The 19,540-nt window shown below is 39.0% G+C and overlaps 2 protein-coding genes across 4 annotated transcripts; both read left to right on the top strand.

Moving 5' to 3' along the window:
• Window positions 1-204: 204 nt before the first annotated feature.
• LOC146550671 (glucose-induced degradation protein 8-B homolog) lies at window positions 205-6,374 on the top strand. Its single transcript, XM_085259651.1, has 5 exons — window positions 205-424; window positions 782-908; window positions 1,002-1,198; window positions 1,443-1,640; window positions 4,911-6,374. Exons 2-5 carry the CDS (start codon window positions 788-790, stop codon window positions 5,082-5,084), a joined length of 690 nt encoding a protein of 229 aa, XP_085115777.1. The 5' UTR covers window positions 205-424; window positions 782-787; the 3' UTR covers window positions 5,085-6,374.
• A 190-nt stretch (window positions 6,375-6,564) lies between these two features.
• On the top strand, window positions 6,565-16,955 carry LOC146550672 (voltage-gated purine nucleotide uniporter SLC17A9-like). 3 transcript variants are annotated; one of them, XM_085259649.1, is made up of 14 exons: window positions 6,565-6,609; window positions 6,706-6,865; window positions 7,774-7,971; window positions 8,100-8,239; window positions 11,054-11,153; window positions 11,242-11,366; window positions 12,783-12,879; window positions 13,003-13,099; window positions 13,193-13,280; window positions 13,382-13,416; window positions 13,845-13,960; window positions 15,278-15,333; window positions 15,420-15,449; window positions 15,544-16,955. In XM_085259649.1, the coding sequence occupies exons 2-14, from the start codon at window positions 6,741-6,743 to the stop codon at window positions 15,711-15,713; spliced, it is 1,377 nt and encodes a 458-aa protein (XP_085115775.1). In that variant the 5' UTR covers window positions 6,565-6,609; window positions 6,706-6,740; the 3' UTR covers window positions 15,714-16,955. The 3 variants fall into 3 exon arrangements, with proteins under 3 accessions (XP_085115775.1, XP_085115774.1, XP_085115776.1); XM_085259648.1 differs by lacking the exon at window positions 6,565-6,609 and having other exon boundaries at window positions 6,648-6,865; XM_085259650.1 differs by lacking the exons at window positions 6,565-6,609; window positions 13,382-13,416 and having other exon boundaries at window positions 6,648-6,865.
• The last annotated feature ends 2,585 nt before the right edge of the window (window positions 16,956-19,540 follow it).

Below are 19,540 nucleotides of genomic sequence, written 5' to 3' on the forward strand. Positions count from 1 at the left end.
AATTCCTTTTGTGCATAACTTTATATTGTTCTTGATAATAAATTAAAGCAACAAAACAACCTGAAGAGTCGGTTGGGAGTCGAAAGACTCGACTCTTTTTAGTGAGACGAGCCGAAAGAGTCAGTTCTCTAAAAAGAGTCGGAATTCCCATCACTATCTCCCACTGCACTCACCGTTACTGTTCCTCGGCAACCGTGACGTCACACCTAGCGCCAATCGAAGAGCTCGCAAGACCGACGCATCTATCGCGAGGTTATCACATTAGCTTGGTTAGTTAGCTAGCTGCGGAAACCCTGAACGTGTGTCCGTTGTTTATGATTTTATTTTATTCTTCTAAAGCGCTGAGAGGGCTGAGCAGTGCTTATTGATTATTGATTCCTAACGCGTGCAGGAAAGCATAATCGCCGGACCTTGTGTTTGCACGGTAAGCCATGAAAACGCTCGCTGTCTGCTAACTGGTCAGGGCTGTTGCTCAGGAGGAAATGGGTTTGTTTTGAAAGCCTCGGAGAATTTTCCCGTTATGTTTTAGCAAGATTTTCAATCGTGTAAAACCAATTTAGGCATCAGAAATGTTGTGTTATTAATTTTACTTTTTAACCCGTTGCGTGTTTGATTTCTGTGCGTGTTCATTTTGTAATATTGGTCTTATTTGCACGGTTGTCCCGTCGATCTTCGTGTAGGTACAAACTGTGACCAAGCTGTGTCAGTCTTGCTCACGTTTACAGTATTTGTTTGTTTGTTTGTGTTTTGTTTTGTTTTTTGTTTTTTTAATACTTTTCAGGATCCAATGATGAGTTATGCCGAAAAGCCAGAGGACATCACAAAAGAAGAGTGGATGGACAAATTAAACAACGTTCACATACAGAGGGCGGATATGAATCGGCTCATTATGAATTACCTGGTGACAGGTGAGGCATAGATTGAAGATACAACCTGTAAGTTGAATTTACAAATTGTAAAGTCTTGTTTATCTCTTTGTGTCTGTCTGTGTTTGATTTAAGAGGGCTTCAAAGAGGCAGCAGAGAAGTTCCGGATGGAGTCTGGTATCGAGCCGAGTGTGGACCTGGATTCTTTGGATGAAAGGATAAAGATTAGAGAGATGATCCTGAAGGGCCAGATTCAGGAAGCTATTGCACTCATTAACAGCTTACACCCGGAGCTGCTCGACACCAATCGATACCTGTATTTTCATCTGCAGGTGCGTTTCCGAAAAGCTGTGCAGGGCTCTAATTTTAACGTTGGAAATAACAGTAAGACATCTGATGTAGGTCTGCTCTGCTTTGCAGTGCATTTTCTCTAATAACCTATCCTGCCATTGCCTGTGATGAGATTATGTTCTTTTTCTCCTCCCACAGGAAAAGGAAGTTATTGTGATATTAGATAAAGTTTGACAAGACAAAGCCTGAACGTCAACACTCACTGCTTCGTTTCCCCTCTTGCAGCAGCAACATTTGATTGAGTTAATCAGGCTAAGAGAAACTGAGTCAGCGCTGGAGTTTGCTCAGACACAGCTGGCAGAGCAGGGGGAGGAGAGCCGAGAGTGTCTGACAGAGATGGAGCGAACGCTAGCCCTTTTGGCATTTGACAACCCAGAAGAGTCACCCTTTGGAGATCTGCTCAACATGATGCAGCGGCAAAAGGTGGGCAGGCTTTAGTCTGACTGTAAAGCTGGCCATCTATTTGACATTTATGTTGCATGCATCCAGTATTGTAGACTCTTGTGGATCTGAAATTGGAATAAGAGATCCAGCAGCCAGATGATGATCATTTTATTTATATAGCACATTTCATCACTTGAAACTCATTGGGCTTAACACATAAATTAAAGAAATTTAATAACTGTAGGTTTACAATCCCTTAAGGCAATGAAACCAGCAAAACAGAACAAAACCATATGAAAGAAAAGAAAAATGCATATAAACTGTTAGCCTGTGTGAATAGAAAGGTTTTGAATCTATTTCTAGATGTACACACAGATATAATTGATCTCAAGTCAGCAGGCAGCTTTTATTAAAAAAACAGGACTGCAGTAACTGAATGCACACTCAGTAGACTGAGATCTGATTCTGGGACCAGTTAAAAGATCTGAAGCTGATGACCCGAGAGGTCTGACTGGGTTGGAGACACTGTCAGAGATGTACTGGGGGCCAAACCATTGAGAGCTTTGTGAACTAATAGAAGAATTTCAAAGGTGATTCTGTATTGTACTGGAAGCCAATGGAGGGTTTGTCCTGTCAGGATTCTGGCTGCTGCATTTTGGATAAGCTTAAGATGTCCTAGTGGTGATTTAGACAGGCCTGCAAATAGTGTTGCAATAATCTCACCTAGATGAATGCACGGTACATTTTCTCAGTGTTGGTTTGAGATGTGAAAATTCTAACCTTAGATGTATTTTTAAAGTGACAGAAGGCAATTCTGGTAACCTTAATGTTGTGGTTATCAAAACTGAGATCACTGTCCAAAATTATGCCACGGTTCCTGACTTGCTCACTGCGTTTCAGAGAAATGGATGAAAATATGAACAGTATTTTTGGTCTCTGACTTTTTGGAACAACAAGCTTCCTGGCTTATTTCTTTTAAGTTCTAAAACGTTTTGAGACATCCAACAGTTAATGCCATCACATTATTATTTTTTGAACAGAGGTTAGATAATCACAGCTGTGTTTCATCTGCATAAGAATGACAGGTTATATTATTATTCTTTATGACAGTACCAAGTGGGAGGTGGTAATAAACAAAAGATTGACTCTTGAGCAACTCCTCAAATACTTTGCTGAGAAATGAAACATAGAAATAGGTTATTATAATTATTAATTACCAGTGGATAGAAGTCATTTCTATGGTCATGGTGGGATTACAGTACATTTAAGCAATTAATAATATTTCCTAAATTATTTCTAAATGGTGAGACACAGATTTGAATAGTTTGATGGGGATGGGGTCAAATAAAGAGGTGCAAGGCTTTAACTCTTAAATAACTTCTTCCAGATCTTTAGAATTTACAGGTGACAAAGTGGACATTGATCTTGTGGCAGCAATTTGATCAGAAAGTGAGTCCATCCTAGAGCAGGGCGATATGACCAAAAATATTTATCACGATATACATTTGAAAATTTGCGATAACGATATAACTGACGATATAATTAACACTAGACAAAATACTTTACAACTCCACAACTTTATTAGTGCAAAAAAAAAAAAACAACAACCCATCAATGTATTTTTACTTAAACAAGCAGCTGTTTTTTGTGTGCATTAAAGTTATATAAAAATTTAACAGTACAAATGCAAATTCCTTGCTGACAGTTTAACCAAAAGGCATTTCCAGTGGAAATTGGCCGACATATCCTCAGCATAACCATGTAGAATATCCACAAAACTTAAAAAGAGGTTATACACACACAATATGGTAATATTATGTTGAAGCACAGTACGTATCACTCCGCGAGGCTCTTGCCTACGATAGCCGTAATGCTCCGACAATCCATCAAGCGGTGCGGGTTCATAGCTTAGCAAAGTCGTACTAAAACATTTGACAGATTTTCGAGCGCCGTGTACCACATAAAATCATTTCAAGGTCAGTAAACACAACCAGAATTCATACACAAGGCATACGGGATTATAAGGAGCACTGTCCATTTTCAGAAAACAAAGGATTGATTTTAAGTGTGCCGTATTTTCCAAAAAAACACGGTAATAACACGGTAATAACATTTTTGCTAGCATGCTTTAGCAAAAATAGTGCTTTGTTGTGTATCTGATGGACGAAAGCTAAGCCAGTTCCACACCACTGAAGTTGCAGCATTTTTACAAACCAATTCTGGTTCATCCGTTTCATTCAACGATCCGCTTTCGCTCTTCTCATTCTCCGTCGCCGCCATGCTTTTTCCGCCATGTGCGTATAAAAACAAAGGCACTGCGCATGCGCGTTTTACCCATATTCTATTGCGATATTTCATTTTCTTATTGTTGCCCAACATTATACCGGTATTACCGTGAACGGTATGATATGGCCCAGCCCTAGTCCATCCTAGATAAATTACTTTGAAAGGCTGAGATGTTACCTTTTCTTGTAGAAAGATGCAAATTCATCACATTTATTTGTTGAAACAAATTCAGTTGGTATGGTTTTGGGGATTAAATAGTTTATCAATGCATTAAAATGAAAAAGCAGAATTAGACTGGCTATTGTTGATCAGTTGGGATGTGAAGGGTTGTCTGGCTGATTTGGTTTCATTGGTGTAGCAGTAAAGGGCATTTTTATAGATTACAAAATTAATTTGTAATTGTCTTTTGTCTGTATTTTCTCTCAGATCTCCTGGAGATTCTTTTTGCCATCTTTACCTTTTAGCTGTTTCTCCAGGGTGCTTTTGACAGGAGCAAGGCAGTCAATAATTTAAGAAACTGTATTTTAGAAGTTGTCCATTTCATCACATGATGACATTTTTGGTAATGCACACTTTAAGAAAGTCACTAATAAATGTGTCAGTCATCCTGGCAATGACATGATGCTTATTAATAAATCAGCTTGTATTTGTTTTGACAGATAAACAAACTTCTGAAAATAAGCTGTAATGATCATAAACAGCAACATCCAGGACATTTGTGATAAATGTTGTTTATATTTTTACTCCTTTTTTCTTTGTCTTAAATTGTTTTCCCACGTCTTGGCATACAGGGAACAAAAAAAAATTCTAAATGGCAGATATAAAAAAAATTATTAACTTAAAAAATAGTCCTGACTTTCTTCAAAATATGGTTGGGGTTGCCAGGTATGCTGTCTCAGAGTGTTTTAATTCCTGTTTTGTGGAGTCATGTGAAGCTGAATATAAACATTAAGAGCGCAGTGAATGCCAGCAATAAAAATTTGTTTATTTCAATTTGACTATCGCACACATCTCGGTGCACAGGTGTGGAGTGAGGTGAACCAGGCTGTGCTGGACTATGAAAACAGGGAGTCGACACCCAAACTGGCCAAACTGCTGAAGTTGCTGCTGTGGGCTCAAAATGAGCTGGACCAGAAGAAGGTGAAATACCCCAAAATGACTGACCTTAGCACAGGCACCATCGAGGACCCCAAGTGAACACAACAGACAAGAACCACCACTTTCCACTTCCCCTTAATTTATGATCAGTCAGTGACTGTGTGACAACCAGGTAACATATATGTAAAAACAAATGCTACAGTGTTTCTTTTTTTTCATGTTTCATTCATGAGAGGTAAGACTTAACTCATTGTGCAAACTGTAAATTGCTGTATTTGCAAAGTGGCAGAAATTATTTAGTTTCAGTACAGAACCTGGATTTTTAGGTAGCTCTCAGAGACAACAAAATTTAAATTGCTGTTTTATATTTTGTCTTTTTAAGCTACGATGGTAGTATTATTTATCGTGAACATTTTCCCCACCAGACTTTACTTTGCCAGGAAAAGTTGATGGTGTGAATGAGCACTGTTGGTACTGTGCATAGAACGGGGAGGGAGGGGGGGATTGAGACTCTTGAGACTGGTGAAATGAGAAAAAGTGACTATTTTTCAAATAAATGGAAATCTACACTTTATCTAATTTTAACAATGTAATATTTATGATTTTATTTACTCTCATTTTTGTTTGCCTCTTTTTTTTGTCAGCTTTAAAATCAGCCACATGCTTTTTACGCCGTGAAGTTTGATTGTACCTTGTGTCTATGGGATGCCTTGTAAATTCATTATTTAAGTGTTTGAGAAGGTGAAGGGAGTCCAAACGGAGTTGGTTTCTTACTGAGTTGAGGCCTTTTCTGATATCTACAGTGTGCACTGCCTCCAACATGCTCCAAATGGTTTTTCCTGCTGCACAGGTTTAACGTTCTGGTTAAGTTCAGCCAATCCTGCATGATGATCATGCAGGATTGAGAGAAAGGGCTCCTGTATCTGGATGATGGAGCTGTCAGTTATGGCTACTGTCTAGTTCAACCCCCTCGCGTATGAAATTAATTCAGACGGGAGCAGTTTCCTTTAGTCAGTGGCTTTGTTTTAGTAACTTAAAATGACCCAAAGCTGATACTTTTGGTCCCTAAACAGGTATTTTGAAGAGTGCTATCATTTTTCCACTTTTCAAAGCCATTGGTACTTTCACTTTACCTGCATGTAAGTGTCCCTTTTTTTTTTTTTTTCCAAATGGGGGGGAAAGTACTTGTGCGTGTTTATTTTTGTTTGGTTTGTTTATTTTTATAAAAAGAAACAAACTTGCTGCTAGTTGTCCATCCTTAATTTCTTTTAAGGTTGTGTTGTCTTTATAGAAACTGGCTTTGACCCAGAAAGCTCACATCCCTTTTATTATTCCACATTTCTAAGCTCAGATTTGCAATTATTAAAATAAACTTTTGTGAACCATAAACTGGTTGTTTTGGCATTTTCTGAGTTTAGAGTGTACATGTATGTAAATTATAAAAAGATGCAATAATTAAAGTTAATTTAATCAGATAAAAGTTCATTGAAGATTTTAAATTACCTGGATTTTGATTTAAAATTCATATCGAAATTCATCTGCCCTTTATAGGGGAAACATGCAAATGTTGTATCCACTAAAACCACCAGAGACCTCTGCTGTCTGCACTGCAAATCACAACCAGGTGCATTTGAGTTTTCTTCAAACAAGTTTGACCTGTTAGGCTCATCTGCCTGAGGCTGTGAGGTTCAGCTAAATGACGCTTCTTTATTGCGGAAAGGCTGCAGAGATAACAGATACGGCAGCGTTCTCTGAATGGCTGACAAACACACATCAGGAGCCGACAAGAAGGACTCTAATGGTTCTTTATTGGATCCTAAGATTTGTGAGCCTGATGAATGTAAAGAAGAGGAGTCGGGAGACCGAAACCTATGGCCAAGGTGAGACGGCAAAAGATTTGACTAAGAAAACAGCTAATGACTAGATTGTAGTCTGTCAGGGTATTACTGAGAGCTCACTTGAAACATGTACTCATTTGATACACTAAATGGCTGTCTTAACTCACAATGCCTTTTTTTGTTTGTTTTTTATAAGAACAATGGCAACTGGATACTAAGTGACAAAAGAAATTACATGTGTACTGTAACTATTCACTAGAAATGTAAAGACCGATATGATACACAGTAGTAGTGAAAACAAAGGTACTGGTAGTTCTTTATCTTTTTTAGGTATGTTATTTAGTTTGGTGTGTTTTTACATGTTCATCTGGCTTTGTCCAGGCTCAAATGTCTCAGCAACTCCCAGATGAACTGAGATTACATTTTGCTAAAGACATCAGCTTAATTTTATCACCGACAAGTGAAATTTTTCACTTAGAAGTGGAGTTTCTCAGCATCTACCAACTAGATGTAGCACCAACAAATTGACATCAGTGTTTTTAAATATATTATTTAAACTTCTTGATTATTGCACAGACTGCTGTGAAGCCCTGTATAAAGAATTATGCTGCACCTGAGATGTAATGACTTTTGTCTTTGCTTTACTTGCAAAAATATTGAGATGTCCATGAGCCTCTGGAGTGTTTTGTGTTTAGTACTAATTAACAAATATTAGCACGTTAAAGCACTAAACCAACATTATCACACCAGCACGTCAAACACCATCTCTGTGAGGATATTTACTTGCCAGTATGAGCATTTGCATTTGTCCAAGTGCAGGTGCACACAGTGGCTATAGACTCTTTGTTTAGTGCTGCTGACATCACTAGACTGGTTTTCGCTCACCCAGTTCGCTGGAAGCAGTTTACTGCAAAATCTGACTATATAAGCAAGAGCTGTTTGCCTTACAGATCCCTGGCTCGAAAATGGATCGTGATGCTGTTTATGGGCACCTGCTTCCTCTATTGTGCGCGGATGGCCATGCCTGTCTGCGCCGTCTCAATGGCTGCTACGTTTCATTGGAGTAAAATTGATTCCGGGGTGGTTTTGGGTGGATTCTTCTGGGGTTACTGTCTCACACAGATCCTGGGAGGACACGCGAGTGACAGGTAAGGATGTGATGCGTTAAAGCACACATGACTTCGCTTAATGAGCAAATAACCTTCCAGGTCTGTTTACTGTGAAGTTAGATTTTGAGTTTCAGGATGTTGCTCTGTGAATGATTGTTGTTTATTAGAGTGGGAGGAGAGCGTGTCCTGTTCTTCTCTGCATCATCATGGGCTCTGATCACAGCTGGCACTCCTCTGCTGGCCCATCTTGGCTCTCACACCCTGGCTCTCATGACTGTGGCCAGGTTTCTCATGGGAATATCACAAGGTTAGTATTCTACCAGTGATTATGTTCTAGTAAGAATGTACAATTCATTTATACAGATCAAAATCCCAAAGCACTTTACATTAAAACACAAAAAATATACATAACGGTGCAAAGCAATACAATATAAAACAACACATTTATTAAAAACTTGTCTGTGCAAAAATGTCAATTCCAAAAACTGGCAGGTAATAAACCCGTGACGGGGGCCAAAGTGTGAAAAACGGTGTGGATCATTACTGTCACCGGATGAAACCTCGGTGAGACATTGTCCCACCCCACCATCCTGTGAGCTGTTGGGGTCACCAAGGTGCGAGTGGAAGAAACAATCTCAAGCATGGATTGTGGGTAGCCAAAACATAGTTGCCCCTGGTGATGATAATGACCCATGCCTTTTTTTCACGCACTGGCTCGTGTAAATCACATGATCAATAGTGGGTTAATGACCCAACCCTCAGGACCACCTCCAAAGGGGTCGGCCCCTACCAGGGATTTATTAAAGAAGCCTCTTTGGTGACAGAAGAAGTCCAGTTTGTCTTTTTCACACAGGCAACTGAATTAAACTAAACTAAAAAAGTGTAAATTTGCATGTGTACAGAGAAAAAATCGAGCCAGGGTTAAGAGTTTTACGCTGCTTTGCAGATAGTTAGGCTGAAAAGTCAGTGTCTTGATCTGTCTCCCCTTCTGTGGTGCACTGAAGAGTTGGACAGCCCAGCAGACAAAAGACTTCCTCGATCTCAAAGTAGTACAAGACAGCCACAGGAGTCTCTTACTGAGCAAGCTCATGACAGACAGCTGTCTATTTAGTTCTTTTTTTCAACCACTGATGCAAGGGCTTAAGCTGCATGCCATAACTGCAGAGCCCATTGTCCTAACCAGTCTTTCCTAGTCCCTCTTAATGCTTTCCAGCAAATCACTGCATTGAAGAGAACACTCACTGGAGATTACTGCAGTCCAAGCTTGTTGCCCATCTTCAGTCTCATGCTGAACATTGAATAAGACAAAAACACTCTGATGCCTGTTCAGTAAATACAAAGTAGTGAGAGAGACTGGAAACAGTCAGTTGGTGGACGGTGGATCTGATAACCCATAGCTGGTGATGTTATCATAACTTTGTAATCAATGGTAGTCCTGGGCCATCATGGGAAATGACCAATCATGTTACTGTGATGTCAAAAGTTTCCAACAAAAAAGAAGAAAAGCTTTCAGAAATGGGCACACTGCTACAGGTCACCTGGTTGAGCAGGCTACCTATGAGTCAAAAGTTAGTCATGCATCGTCGAGCTGAGTGTTTTTACCATCTTGGTGTTATGAACCCAAACTTGGTGAGCGAGCTGTGGCTCTAACAATAAAAGAGAAGACGTCGCATGTTAGAGTTCAGTGAGCATGCTCTGCAGAATCTTTTTTGACCATAATTAGCAAAACAGACCCAATCTTTTATCCTGTTTTGCCTAAATCCAGTGATCAAACCCATTAAGCAATCAAGAAAGTGTTTACCGAGGTCACAGCTTAATTCCACATTTATACTTCTGGTTTCCTCTGACACACAGAACTCAGTCCCATGGGTTAAAGCTCTTTGTGGTGGACAAAAGGATAAAACAATCGTATCTTTAAATATTATATTATAAAATGAGCCACACTTTAGTCTTGTTTTTCCAAGCTGCAACTATGAAATCACAACTCTGTGACTGGTCTGTTGAGATGAGCAGCATAAATAGTGTGATGAAAACAACTCCAAGTAGCGAAAAGCTGCAGCAATTAAGTTGTTTTATCCAGTTTGTTAGCTGCTCAAAACCAAAGTATAAAAATGGGAATTTGTGGTTTGTTTGTTCTCTTGACTGAGAGCAGTTGCTAGGCAACAAGCATAAATGTTAGGAAGTGAGTGTTCCCAGTCAGAAGTGCGAGCAGGCAGATTTTCAAACAGAATTTTTGACTTGTTGCTGGTTTCACTTTCAAAAAGTACAAAACATATCCAGCTGAGTGTTGTGCCATTTTAATGCCATTAACCTTCAAGTGTAGCCATGCCAACATACTGGTTTTGTCAGGCAGAGTAAAATCACACAAGTTCAACATGGTGTTTTTTCTTTTGCTTGCTTTGTTTTGTTTTTAGTAATTGCGTGGCTATGACCCGTTACAATGACAGATGCATGTTGAGCTTGCTCTAGTTTAAGGAAGCTGGTTCCTGGTACAGATTTCATGCTACCACTCGGGGAATGTGATTCATAATGTTTAGCATAAGTTTTCCAAAAGTAAGCGCAGCCATATCTGACCACAAGCTGAACTAGTCCTTCAAATAAAACCTTCAGTTCTCCAGGTTTATTAAACATATTGTAGATGGGGTAGCTCAGGCTCACAAGTTCCTCCCCCGAGTTCTGCAGGGTTCTGCAGGTGTCTTTTTTTGGCTAGCATACATGTATAATAGATCTGAAACGACAGCAGTCCTTTTTCTGACTGTAAATGTAGTGAACTTTTGTGTGCACAACTGTGGGTGCAACTTCACCAGCTTCCAGTCCAAGAGGAAGAGGACAAAGTCTGGAGAGGTTAATACTCCCACACTTACACTACTTTATTGTTTGACTGACATGTTTTGGCTTGTGGCCCTCACCACTATAACACCAGAGTTTTTCTTCATTTCCTGTATGTTGATATGTGCCGCATGCTATCAACACTAATCCTGGATATAAAGGATCCTGACCACCCTATGCCAAACACCAGAATTCACCTCAGAGGGGAAACGCCCAGTGGTCATGTGCTTTTAATGTTGTAGCTGATTGGTGAATACTCTGTGAATTTAAAGTGTCTTGTAATTTCTCACAGGTGTTTTTTTCCCATCTTTGGCCAGCCTGTGCTCACAGCGTGTTGTGGAAGGGGAGAGAGGGTTTTTAATGAGCACATTGCAAAGCGGTACACATCTTGGGTATGTTTTACACACATAACAGCTGACATATGAATATACATTTATCTCTGATGGCATGCTTTTGTCTTGATCTCTGTTTCTCTTTCAGAACATTGTTAGCTGGTGGGTTGGGGACCCTGATGCTCGACCGCTATGGCTGGGAAAGCATGTTCTACAGTATCGGTTTCCTGTCCGGACTCTGGGCTCTCATTGTTTGGCAGTGTTTACTAAAAGGTACAGCAGTGAATCATGTATTCTTAAATAACAAAGAGGCTTAATATACTGTTTTTCTTTGACAGATAGTTCAAATTTTTTCATTTATTTATTTATAATTTTCAATCACTTTTTAAAGAAAACAAAAGCAGTTTTGGTGTCACAGTTCCATCCCAGATTTTATGTTGTACCTGGCTGGTTGAATGTATTCCCTGAAACAGCACTTGCCTCTGAAAGCTGCCCATCATCCACACAGAGTGGTTTGCTCCGGTTTCTTGGATGTACTTCAGGAAGTGTCTGAATCTCACCCTAGGTCTGTTAGCAAGTCTGTTCACTGAAAAACATTCCAATGAGTGATTACAAGTGGAAAATTAGAAAATAAAATCAAAGCTCATATTAAAAACAGAAGATTAGGAGTAGATTCAAAAACATCATGATAGGAATCAGTTGCCCAAATGCTAAAGTGGTGCATGGAGAAGCTGTTTGTGGCAGCTGCTCATTTCCTGAGTTCACTGGCATAAAAGTTTATGTATAAATTCATGTCTAATGACTTTAAGTGTAATGACTTTGGGACTTTTAATCTGGCGTCTCTATGATAGGGATCCTTTTTTTGGATTGACATATATTTGTCTCCTGGTGATCCCTAGGAGATTTTTTTTAATCTAGAAGTTCCACAAACTGTCTGATTTGATATGTTTGATTTGATGGGCCTTTATGTTTATATGCACTTATGCAGATAAATGATACATCCCTGCAAGTTCCTTTATAAATGTAACCTTGTTTTTAAAGAGCTCGAGCTACTTTTCTTCAGTTCTTGTGTTTAAAAATACTTTAAAATCTTCCAAAATTACTGAAAGCTACAAACAGAATTTGAAGAAACGCCTGCTATGTCTTTGTCCCAAACATTTAAATATTGTGTTGAAGAGAGATATTAGGTGCAGTTGCACGTGAGGCCCCTCTGTGTCGGGTTTGCATGAACTCGCTGTGCCTGTGCTTCCTCTAACAGTCGACATTAATGTTAGGTTAACAGCTGAATCTAATTTGGCTGTAGCTGTGAAAGAAACCATGAATAGTTTTACGCCCCTCTGTGACAGTCCTGTAATAGACACACTACACTGCATTCATTCTTCTATTTATTATGGTGCGGAAGGTGATTGGCTGTAAGATTCCAGCCATTTCCTTAATAACACTGCTTCTTTTTGTCATAAAAATTTGCCTGATGAAGGTCTAGTAGTGAAACACTGAAAATAAATATTTCTGCAAGTTAGCCAGTTTATGGAAATCAGTCTTCAGCACTTGTTATGAAACACAGGTGCTGAAGACCGATGTGTTTTAAAGCGTTTTTGCTAGTTTTATTTACTGATATATTTATATCTCTATCAATCTCAAATGTAATGGAAGATGGTAGTTTAAGCTCATGCTCAGTGTATGTTTTAGGTGAACTTACCCCAAAGGTGATGGAAACAAAGAAGAACTCAGAGTGGAGTCTGTCAAGAATACCCTGGCTGAGCCTTTTTAAGAAGCCGCCTGTCTGGTACAGCTTATAAAGTCTTTTATTTTTTCATAATTACCACCTCATATTTGTGTGAGTCTCCCAGCCTCACCGCATCTCTCTCCTCTGCTCTCTCTCTGGTCGCTATCTTCTTCTCTCTCTAAGGGCCATGGTGTTTGCTCACATGTGTATGTGCAGCACATCCTACACACTGTTATCATGGCTGCCAACATACTTCAAAGAATCATTTCCTCATGCCACGGTATTTCCACCATTACTGCTACTTAGCTAATAAGCATGGTGCACTGTTTCCTGGACCTACATGACAACCCTCTGAAGCTGTCTGTTCCTGCAGGGATGGGTCTATAATGTTGTTCCATGGCTAACTGCAATCCCATCAGCACTCGTTGGAGGATACGTTTCAGATTTCCTCATTAACCGAGGTATCAAAAAAAGGTCGCTCTTCTACTGTGATGTTTGTTATGTTGCAGTTAGAATATGTTTTATTAAAGATGTATGAAATGTTCTGGTTTGGTATCTGTAGGATATGGTGTAGCATCTGTGAGAAAGATAATGCAGGTAAGTGTGAGAGCGTAGCTGTTGTTTGAACTGATAAAAGCGTGTGTGCGGTGAGAGATTTGTCCTGACTAGTTACTGAAGTGTTCTTTGGGAATTTATGCAGTCTGTTTTAAACATGTATTTACAAGCCTGGCAGCTTTCATAGAACTGTTTATATGCCAGTGCTCTAGATTACTGCTGCATTATCTGCTCTGTAAGTGTAAACTTGTGTAAAAACTACAAAAAAAATTCAAACGCTTGTTCTTTATGTGCACAGTTTTATTATTCTGACCATCTTGAAGTACAGCTATGAACATGTGCATTGCATTAAGTATTGACATAATCAAACCATTAGAAATTTGCTCACCCGGCTGTCACTTTTGTTCATCTTTAGCCTGTGGACTGTGCCTTTAAATACTCACCTGTATGTCTCTCTGTCTGATCCTCAGTTTTTTGCCATGGGAGTATCAAGTATGTTTATTTTACCTCTCTCTGGAGTTGTCACATTTCCTGCAGCTGTGATTTACATTTGTGCTGCTGTGGGTCTCACCACCTTCACCAGCGGGTAAAAATGTCCGATTTATACTAAATACTCAGACCAGCTACTAATAGGTTTCTCAGGCACTTTTTACATTTGATGACCTCATTCTCACATCAGATCCTGGCTTTCTCACCATCCTCATTCTCCTTGACCTCAGTGCTGCTTTTGACGCTAGATGAGAATAGGTTATAATATGGTCAGTAGACTCTGTGTGGAAAATGACTCCTGTTAATCCAAACCATCAACCAGGACTTATGTGCTGTGTTGAGAAAGAAAGGGGTGTGTTCTAGAAAGATTAGATAGTGGTCTCTTGGTTCATGCCCTGGTCACCTCATGCTTGGATTATTGTAACTTCTTATATGAATCTACGAGAGTATCAGAAGTAAACAAGTCACCATTACTGCAGTGGCTTCTTGCCAAAGAGTGGAGAGACATTTGTTAGAAAGGGTAAAAAATATTCAGAGAAAGTCATTTATTTTCAGTGCTAAAATTGGTTAAAAGATGAGTCATGACAACACTTTCTTCACACTCAACAGTTAACACAGCATATTTAATTGCCCTCAGTAGAAACACCTTTTAATACACAGCCCAAAGCCCATTACCAGCTTTAGACACTGAATCTTATGTGGGCCATGCTGTATATGCAGAGTGTCAGTAAAGAAAGAAAAAAAATAGATTTGTGGCTCTGTGAGTCAGCTGGGTTGTAGGTCTTCGGCAAATGGTCCTGAAAATTCAAAATGTATTTCTGTTTTCAGTAGCAAGGCACATTTGGTGCAACAGCATGACAGTGACTCAAAATAAACTACAGTGCCCACATTTATTACCATGTGACTCAGAACAACACTGCATCTCGCTGGTGTCTTATTTAAAAATATTGGTGCTTGACAGCAAAGCTTTGTGACACACAAAAACCAGATAATGTACCAGGTTGTATTTGTTAGTTTTTATTGTTTAGTTTCATGTTGGGTTTTAGTGCTTAGAATGAATTTGTAAAAGTTATGTCAAGAGAAGTCAATGAAAAGCCATAGTTAACCTATCAAAACACAGTATTTCATTGAAATAACACAAAAGACTCAAGTAAACCCCCCACAAATCTAATTTGTTCAGTAAGTTCAACTATAGATGATTGCTTAAAAACAATACTTGTGAGATTAGTTTTTATTTTTTAACATTAGTTCCCTCTAAGCAACAGATGTGGTAAATCCTATCATACTGGATAAGAAGCAAAAACCAAAAAATCACAATAGTTTGTTTTTAAACAGTAGCTGATGTGTTTGCTCCTGCTGTAAATCTTTGTTAAAATTCCTTCAAATTCGTCTGCTTCTTATTTTTCTGTTTTAGTGGTGTTTCTGTGAATGTACAGGATCTGACACCATCGTGTGCAGGCGCCCTGTTTGGTGAGTTTCTGTGGTTTTTAGGTTCTTCAAGCTGGCCCAGTGTCTGGCTTTTTCAATGTCTAATAAAATTTTCTTTCCTGCTTCAGGTTTTATGAATATGATGGGCTCTTTTGTGGGTATGTAGCCAAAGTCTGACCTTTACTGTAGAAGTGTACATTGCTGAGCACAGGGGGTGATATCTGATGGCTGATATCTTTCTGTTTTGCACAGGGGTGGTGCTGGTGTCTTTATCAGGATACCTGATTGAAGTCACACAGTCATGGTCCGTGGTCTTTGCCCTCATCACTTTAGTAAATGCCACGGGTCTCGGTGTCTTCCTCATCTTTGGAGGTGCTCGCCGTGTGGACCTAGTGGAGTATTCCAGGATTATTGAGATATGACCCAGAGTAATTTATGATAATTACGTTTTTCAGAACATGTTAGTCTTTATTTATTTATTTATTTATTTATTTATTTATTGATGAATCAGGTAATACACAATACATCGCACAAAAATGTTTATCTGTATGTATGTTTGGCCATGTTTAAAGTTCTACTTTTGGATAGTTGCAGTGCAGCCTTTGAATGGTGAGCACATGTCCTTAGTTATCGTGCAGTTTCCCCCCCACCCCCCCCCCAATTTTGTGTGCATATGAGTCGAAAACTTTGTCTATTTGACAAAATAACTTTAGCCACTCTTACCAAATAATATATTATATTATATTATTAAGCAGCAGATTTAGTGTATTAGAAAGTAGAGCATCAAGAGGGTATAGAGGTCATAATTTGTCACAATAACCTGTCAGGTTATTTAAACTTTTCTGAGAGGCAGCTGGACTCCTGGGCTGCTTTCAGGGTTTAATAGAAAATGTAATATGTGATGGGAGACTTCGGCCAATCACAGATCTTTTCAGAACAGGTAACAAAAAAGTGTATATAAAAACAGGTAGAGTATGCATCAGGTGAAGGACTTTTACCTGGAAGATCAGGGTTCAGGATCAGGGTCTTGTCTAGTGGGAGGAGCTTATAGGAGGAGTTTCAGGTTATCTGTAATTCCTTTGTTTTGTTTTGTTTAAATGTTGCATACTTTAGTTTTAACCAGCACTGAAGACCTAATGTTAAACTTTAGCAGGATTAATAAAACAACTCTTTTATATGTATTTATAATGACATTATAAACATCTTTATTCAGGTGTTTTCAATGGTGCTGTAAAGTTTGGGTCGTAAAAGTGTTTTAAATGTTTATACTTGATCTGTGCAGTTGTTGATATTTAACATCTACAAAAAGGTGTTTTGTTTTGTGGGTGTTTTTCCTTTAGTTTCTATTTAAATTAGGTTTTATTTAAAACATAATAGTGGCTTTTTACTTTCACCATTGGTTTACAATATTAGGAATGTGTATTCAGCTGATTTTAATAATGTGTCATTTGGTTTGTAAAAATGTTGCAGTACTTTTTTGAAAGCATAGGCTTGTATATGGCTTGTATAGGAACTTTTAGTCTTGTAAAAAAAGTAACATAAAAACTACTTTTTTAATGTGTCAGGCTTAAATTGGGAAAAGTGCACTACAAAAGTCCACTTCTATCGTGAAGAAAAAAAATTATTTTTTTTGTTCCATAAATAAAAATATAAATTTAATAAATAAAGGGGCATACATGTCTTTTTATTTTATTCTTCCTGTTTAAAGGGAGTCTTTCCTTCTCACTGTTCCCAAGTGCTCATAGGGCGTCCTCTGATTGATGGTGCCTCTCTCAAATATCGTAAGGGCCACAACACATTAAGGCAGCAGTTGTATTGGTCCTCCCGCTTTAAAGTCAGCTCTCTTCTGATTGGCTGTCCCACACAAACATGAGTTCAAAACAGCAGGTGTGTGGAACATGTTTTCACATCTTGTGTCTGAGATAATTGCTCTCTGTGACATCATAGAGAGCCAGTAGAACAAAACCTGTCTGAAACAGAGTGTTTTTGGTTCAGAAAGTTACCTTAACATTCAATAGCAAAGTAAATTTACCTTTTTATGCTTAAATTTGAGCGGGCACTCTGGACTTCTGGAGGTCAGGAATTAATAAAGCATAACATTCAAGAACTAAAGTTATTTTTAATTGTTCATGAATGCATGTAAATAACTGTAATTTGGCATCTTGATCATAACAGCTATGCACTTTATCATTTTCAGCTATAAATCAGCACTGTAAATCTGAAAATCCACGGATAACCACAATAAATATAACAATATAATATCATATAACTATTGTTTTTGTACCGACCATTGCAAAAATATAAAAATGATTTTGTTAATTACCAATACTGTTAATTTAAGGCAGCTCTGGCATAAACCTTACACTGGGTGGTGATCTAATACATTTAAGTACTGTATGTCAATAAAGAAGAAAGAAAATAAGGCAAAAGATCGTTGGTGACGCAAATATGAAAATCAATAATTCTTGTTGCTGATGAATGAGCTGCACATTATTCTGTTTCTTGTTTAGTGACGTATCTGTGAATGGATCTCACCCGGCGTGTTCAGGCGCCCTCTGCGGTGAGTTTATATATTTCAGCTTCATCGGAACTGGACCATTGTTGCGCTTTTTAATTTCTCTTCCATTTCAGGTTTCATAGATATGATGGACAGTTCTATCTGTCGGTCTGTATCCTGAAAGGGAATCAGACCCTTAAAAATACACATTGTTGAGTCACTGATAGCCGTTGTTCCTCATGTGTTGCACAAATGCTGCGAAACGGCATATTTTATGTTTTCATTTTTGTAATTTATGCATTTTCGTTATTTATCACAGTCGTGATATTTTCCATTATTTGCATAATTAGAAATGTTGCATTTGTCTATAGGATGTGTGAATGGTTGTCCTCAAGGAGCAGCTTCTTCTGTGATTTTAATGCGGTTACAGCGAAGAAAATACAACTTTATAAACTATTAGATTGAATATATTTAGGGGATGAAGCTGTATAGAGGCTCCTGTGCGGTTAACTGACTCCCAGCGGGTCCGCTTTCAGCACCCTGGTCAGCGCATGCGGATCTTTTCCTGCCCACAGAAATGAAAACATTGCAGTACCGCTCGGCATCGGGTCCATATATTTTATTAACACGCTCTGTAGACGCTTTAATGGGGTCAAACACTTTGCGTCTCATAGCGGATCCACGTCATGACGTTACTGCTTCAGCTGTGAACACCGGGATATGAAAGACGCACGCAAATCAGGACGGGGGCGGTTTTTGCTGTAGAGAAATGTGAAATATCCAGAAAACCGAAAATATCTGTCAGATACTTAAACCTCGGAGTCCGGAGGGCTGACGCAGGTTTTTATTTCCTCTGACTCAAAGCCTGGCTGAGCATCACCAGTGGGCTTGCCCGCCCGCCTCGGACTGTGGACGGCATTGTCTGGCCTGCTTCACCTCCACACATCCATCACTGAGAATAAAACAGGACAGGTGCTGTGTCACGGAATGAAGACGCGCCGGGGACGATGGACTGATAATTCACTGTCGCGCAGGAGGGAAAGAAGACGAAGGCGCGCATTGTGTGATGTGTTTTAATTTATGTTGATGGTTGGTGTGAAATTCAGGTCATATTTTCAAGACATGTAAACGGCGATGCAGAGTGATGGCGCTCAGGCCTGTCGGGTTATTTGTGTGTTTTTTCTGTCTGTGACGGTCAGAAGCTCCAACTTTCCTCGATAAGGGAGCCAGGGTTGCCGCTCCTCGTGTTCACGGCGGACCTTGATTTATTAGCCATACAATTAAGGCACGCGGTGAATGCCAAGAGAGGAATCAAACTCTGCACCATCCCCGCATCATTCACGGAGACGGAGGGCTGCTGAGACAGGAGGGAGCGCATCTGCTGCTTCTCATCCCATCGCTTTTGATCAAAAATTAACCACGAGTAATAGAAAATCATTTAATCTCATTTTCTATCGGTTTAGAAGTATTTTTTTAAGAACCCGTAACCACAAAATACTCATATTCAGCCTGTCGCTGCTTTCCTATCAGTGAGGATGAATCAGTTCATTACTTTATGTCAATAAAGTCCTCATATGTGTGTTTAACCGTGTTCAGGAGGAAAATAAACACAAACAGCATGACGCAAACTGGTATGAGCTTTGTATTTATTATGTTAAAGAGTACAACAGCTTTATCACTTGATACCTTAACTGAAAACTAATTTTTTAAAAACAACCAAGCAGATAATGAAATAAATTTGAATCACATTGT

The sequence above is a fragment of the Mchenga conophoros genome, linkage group LG20, assembly GCF_057382185.1.
Source record: "Mchenga conophoros isolate Kocher_MC1m ecotype Shallow Benthic linkage group LG20, M_conophoros_male_GT1.1, whole genome shotgun sequence".
NCBI lineage: Eukaryota > Metazoa > Chordata > Actinopteri > Cichliformes > Cichlidae > Mchenga > Mchenga conophoros.

What these genes read in the sequence shown, in the direction of transcription:
- LOC146550671 (XM_085259651.1), top strand. Translation starts at nt 788, where the DNA reads ATGATGAGTTATGCCGAAAAGCCAGAGGACATCACAAAAGAAGAGTGG. An exon ending in TATGAATTACCTGGTGACAG is followed by an intron (nt 909 to 1,001) that starts GTGAGGCATAGA and finishes GTTTGATTTAAG; the next exon opens with AGGGCTTCAAAGAGGCAGCA. An exon ending in ACCTGTATTTTCATCTGCAG is followed by an intron (nt 1,199 to 1,442) that starts GTGCGTTTCCGA and finishes CCCCTCTTGCAG; the next exon opens with CAGCAACATTTGATTGAGTT.
- LOC146550672 (XM_085259649.1), top strand. Translation starts at nt 6,741, where the DNA reads ATGGCTGACAAACACACATCAGGAGCCGACAAGAAGGACTCTAATGGT. An exon ending in GACCGAAACCTATGGCCAAG is followed by an intron (nt 6,866 to 7,773) that starts GTGAGACGGCAA and finishes TTTGCCTTACAG; the next exon opens with ATCCCTGGCTCGAAAATGGA. An exon ending in AATCATTTCCTCATGCCACG is followed by an intron (nt 13,100 to 13,192) that starts GTATTTCCACCA and finishes CTGTTCCTGCAG; the next exon opens with GGATGGGTCTATAATGTTGT.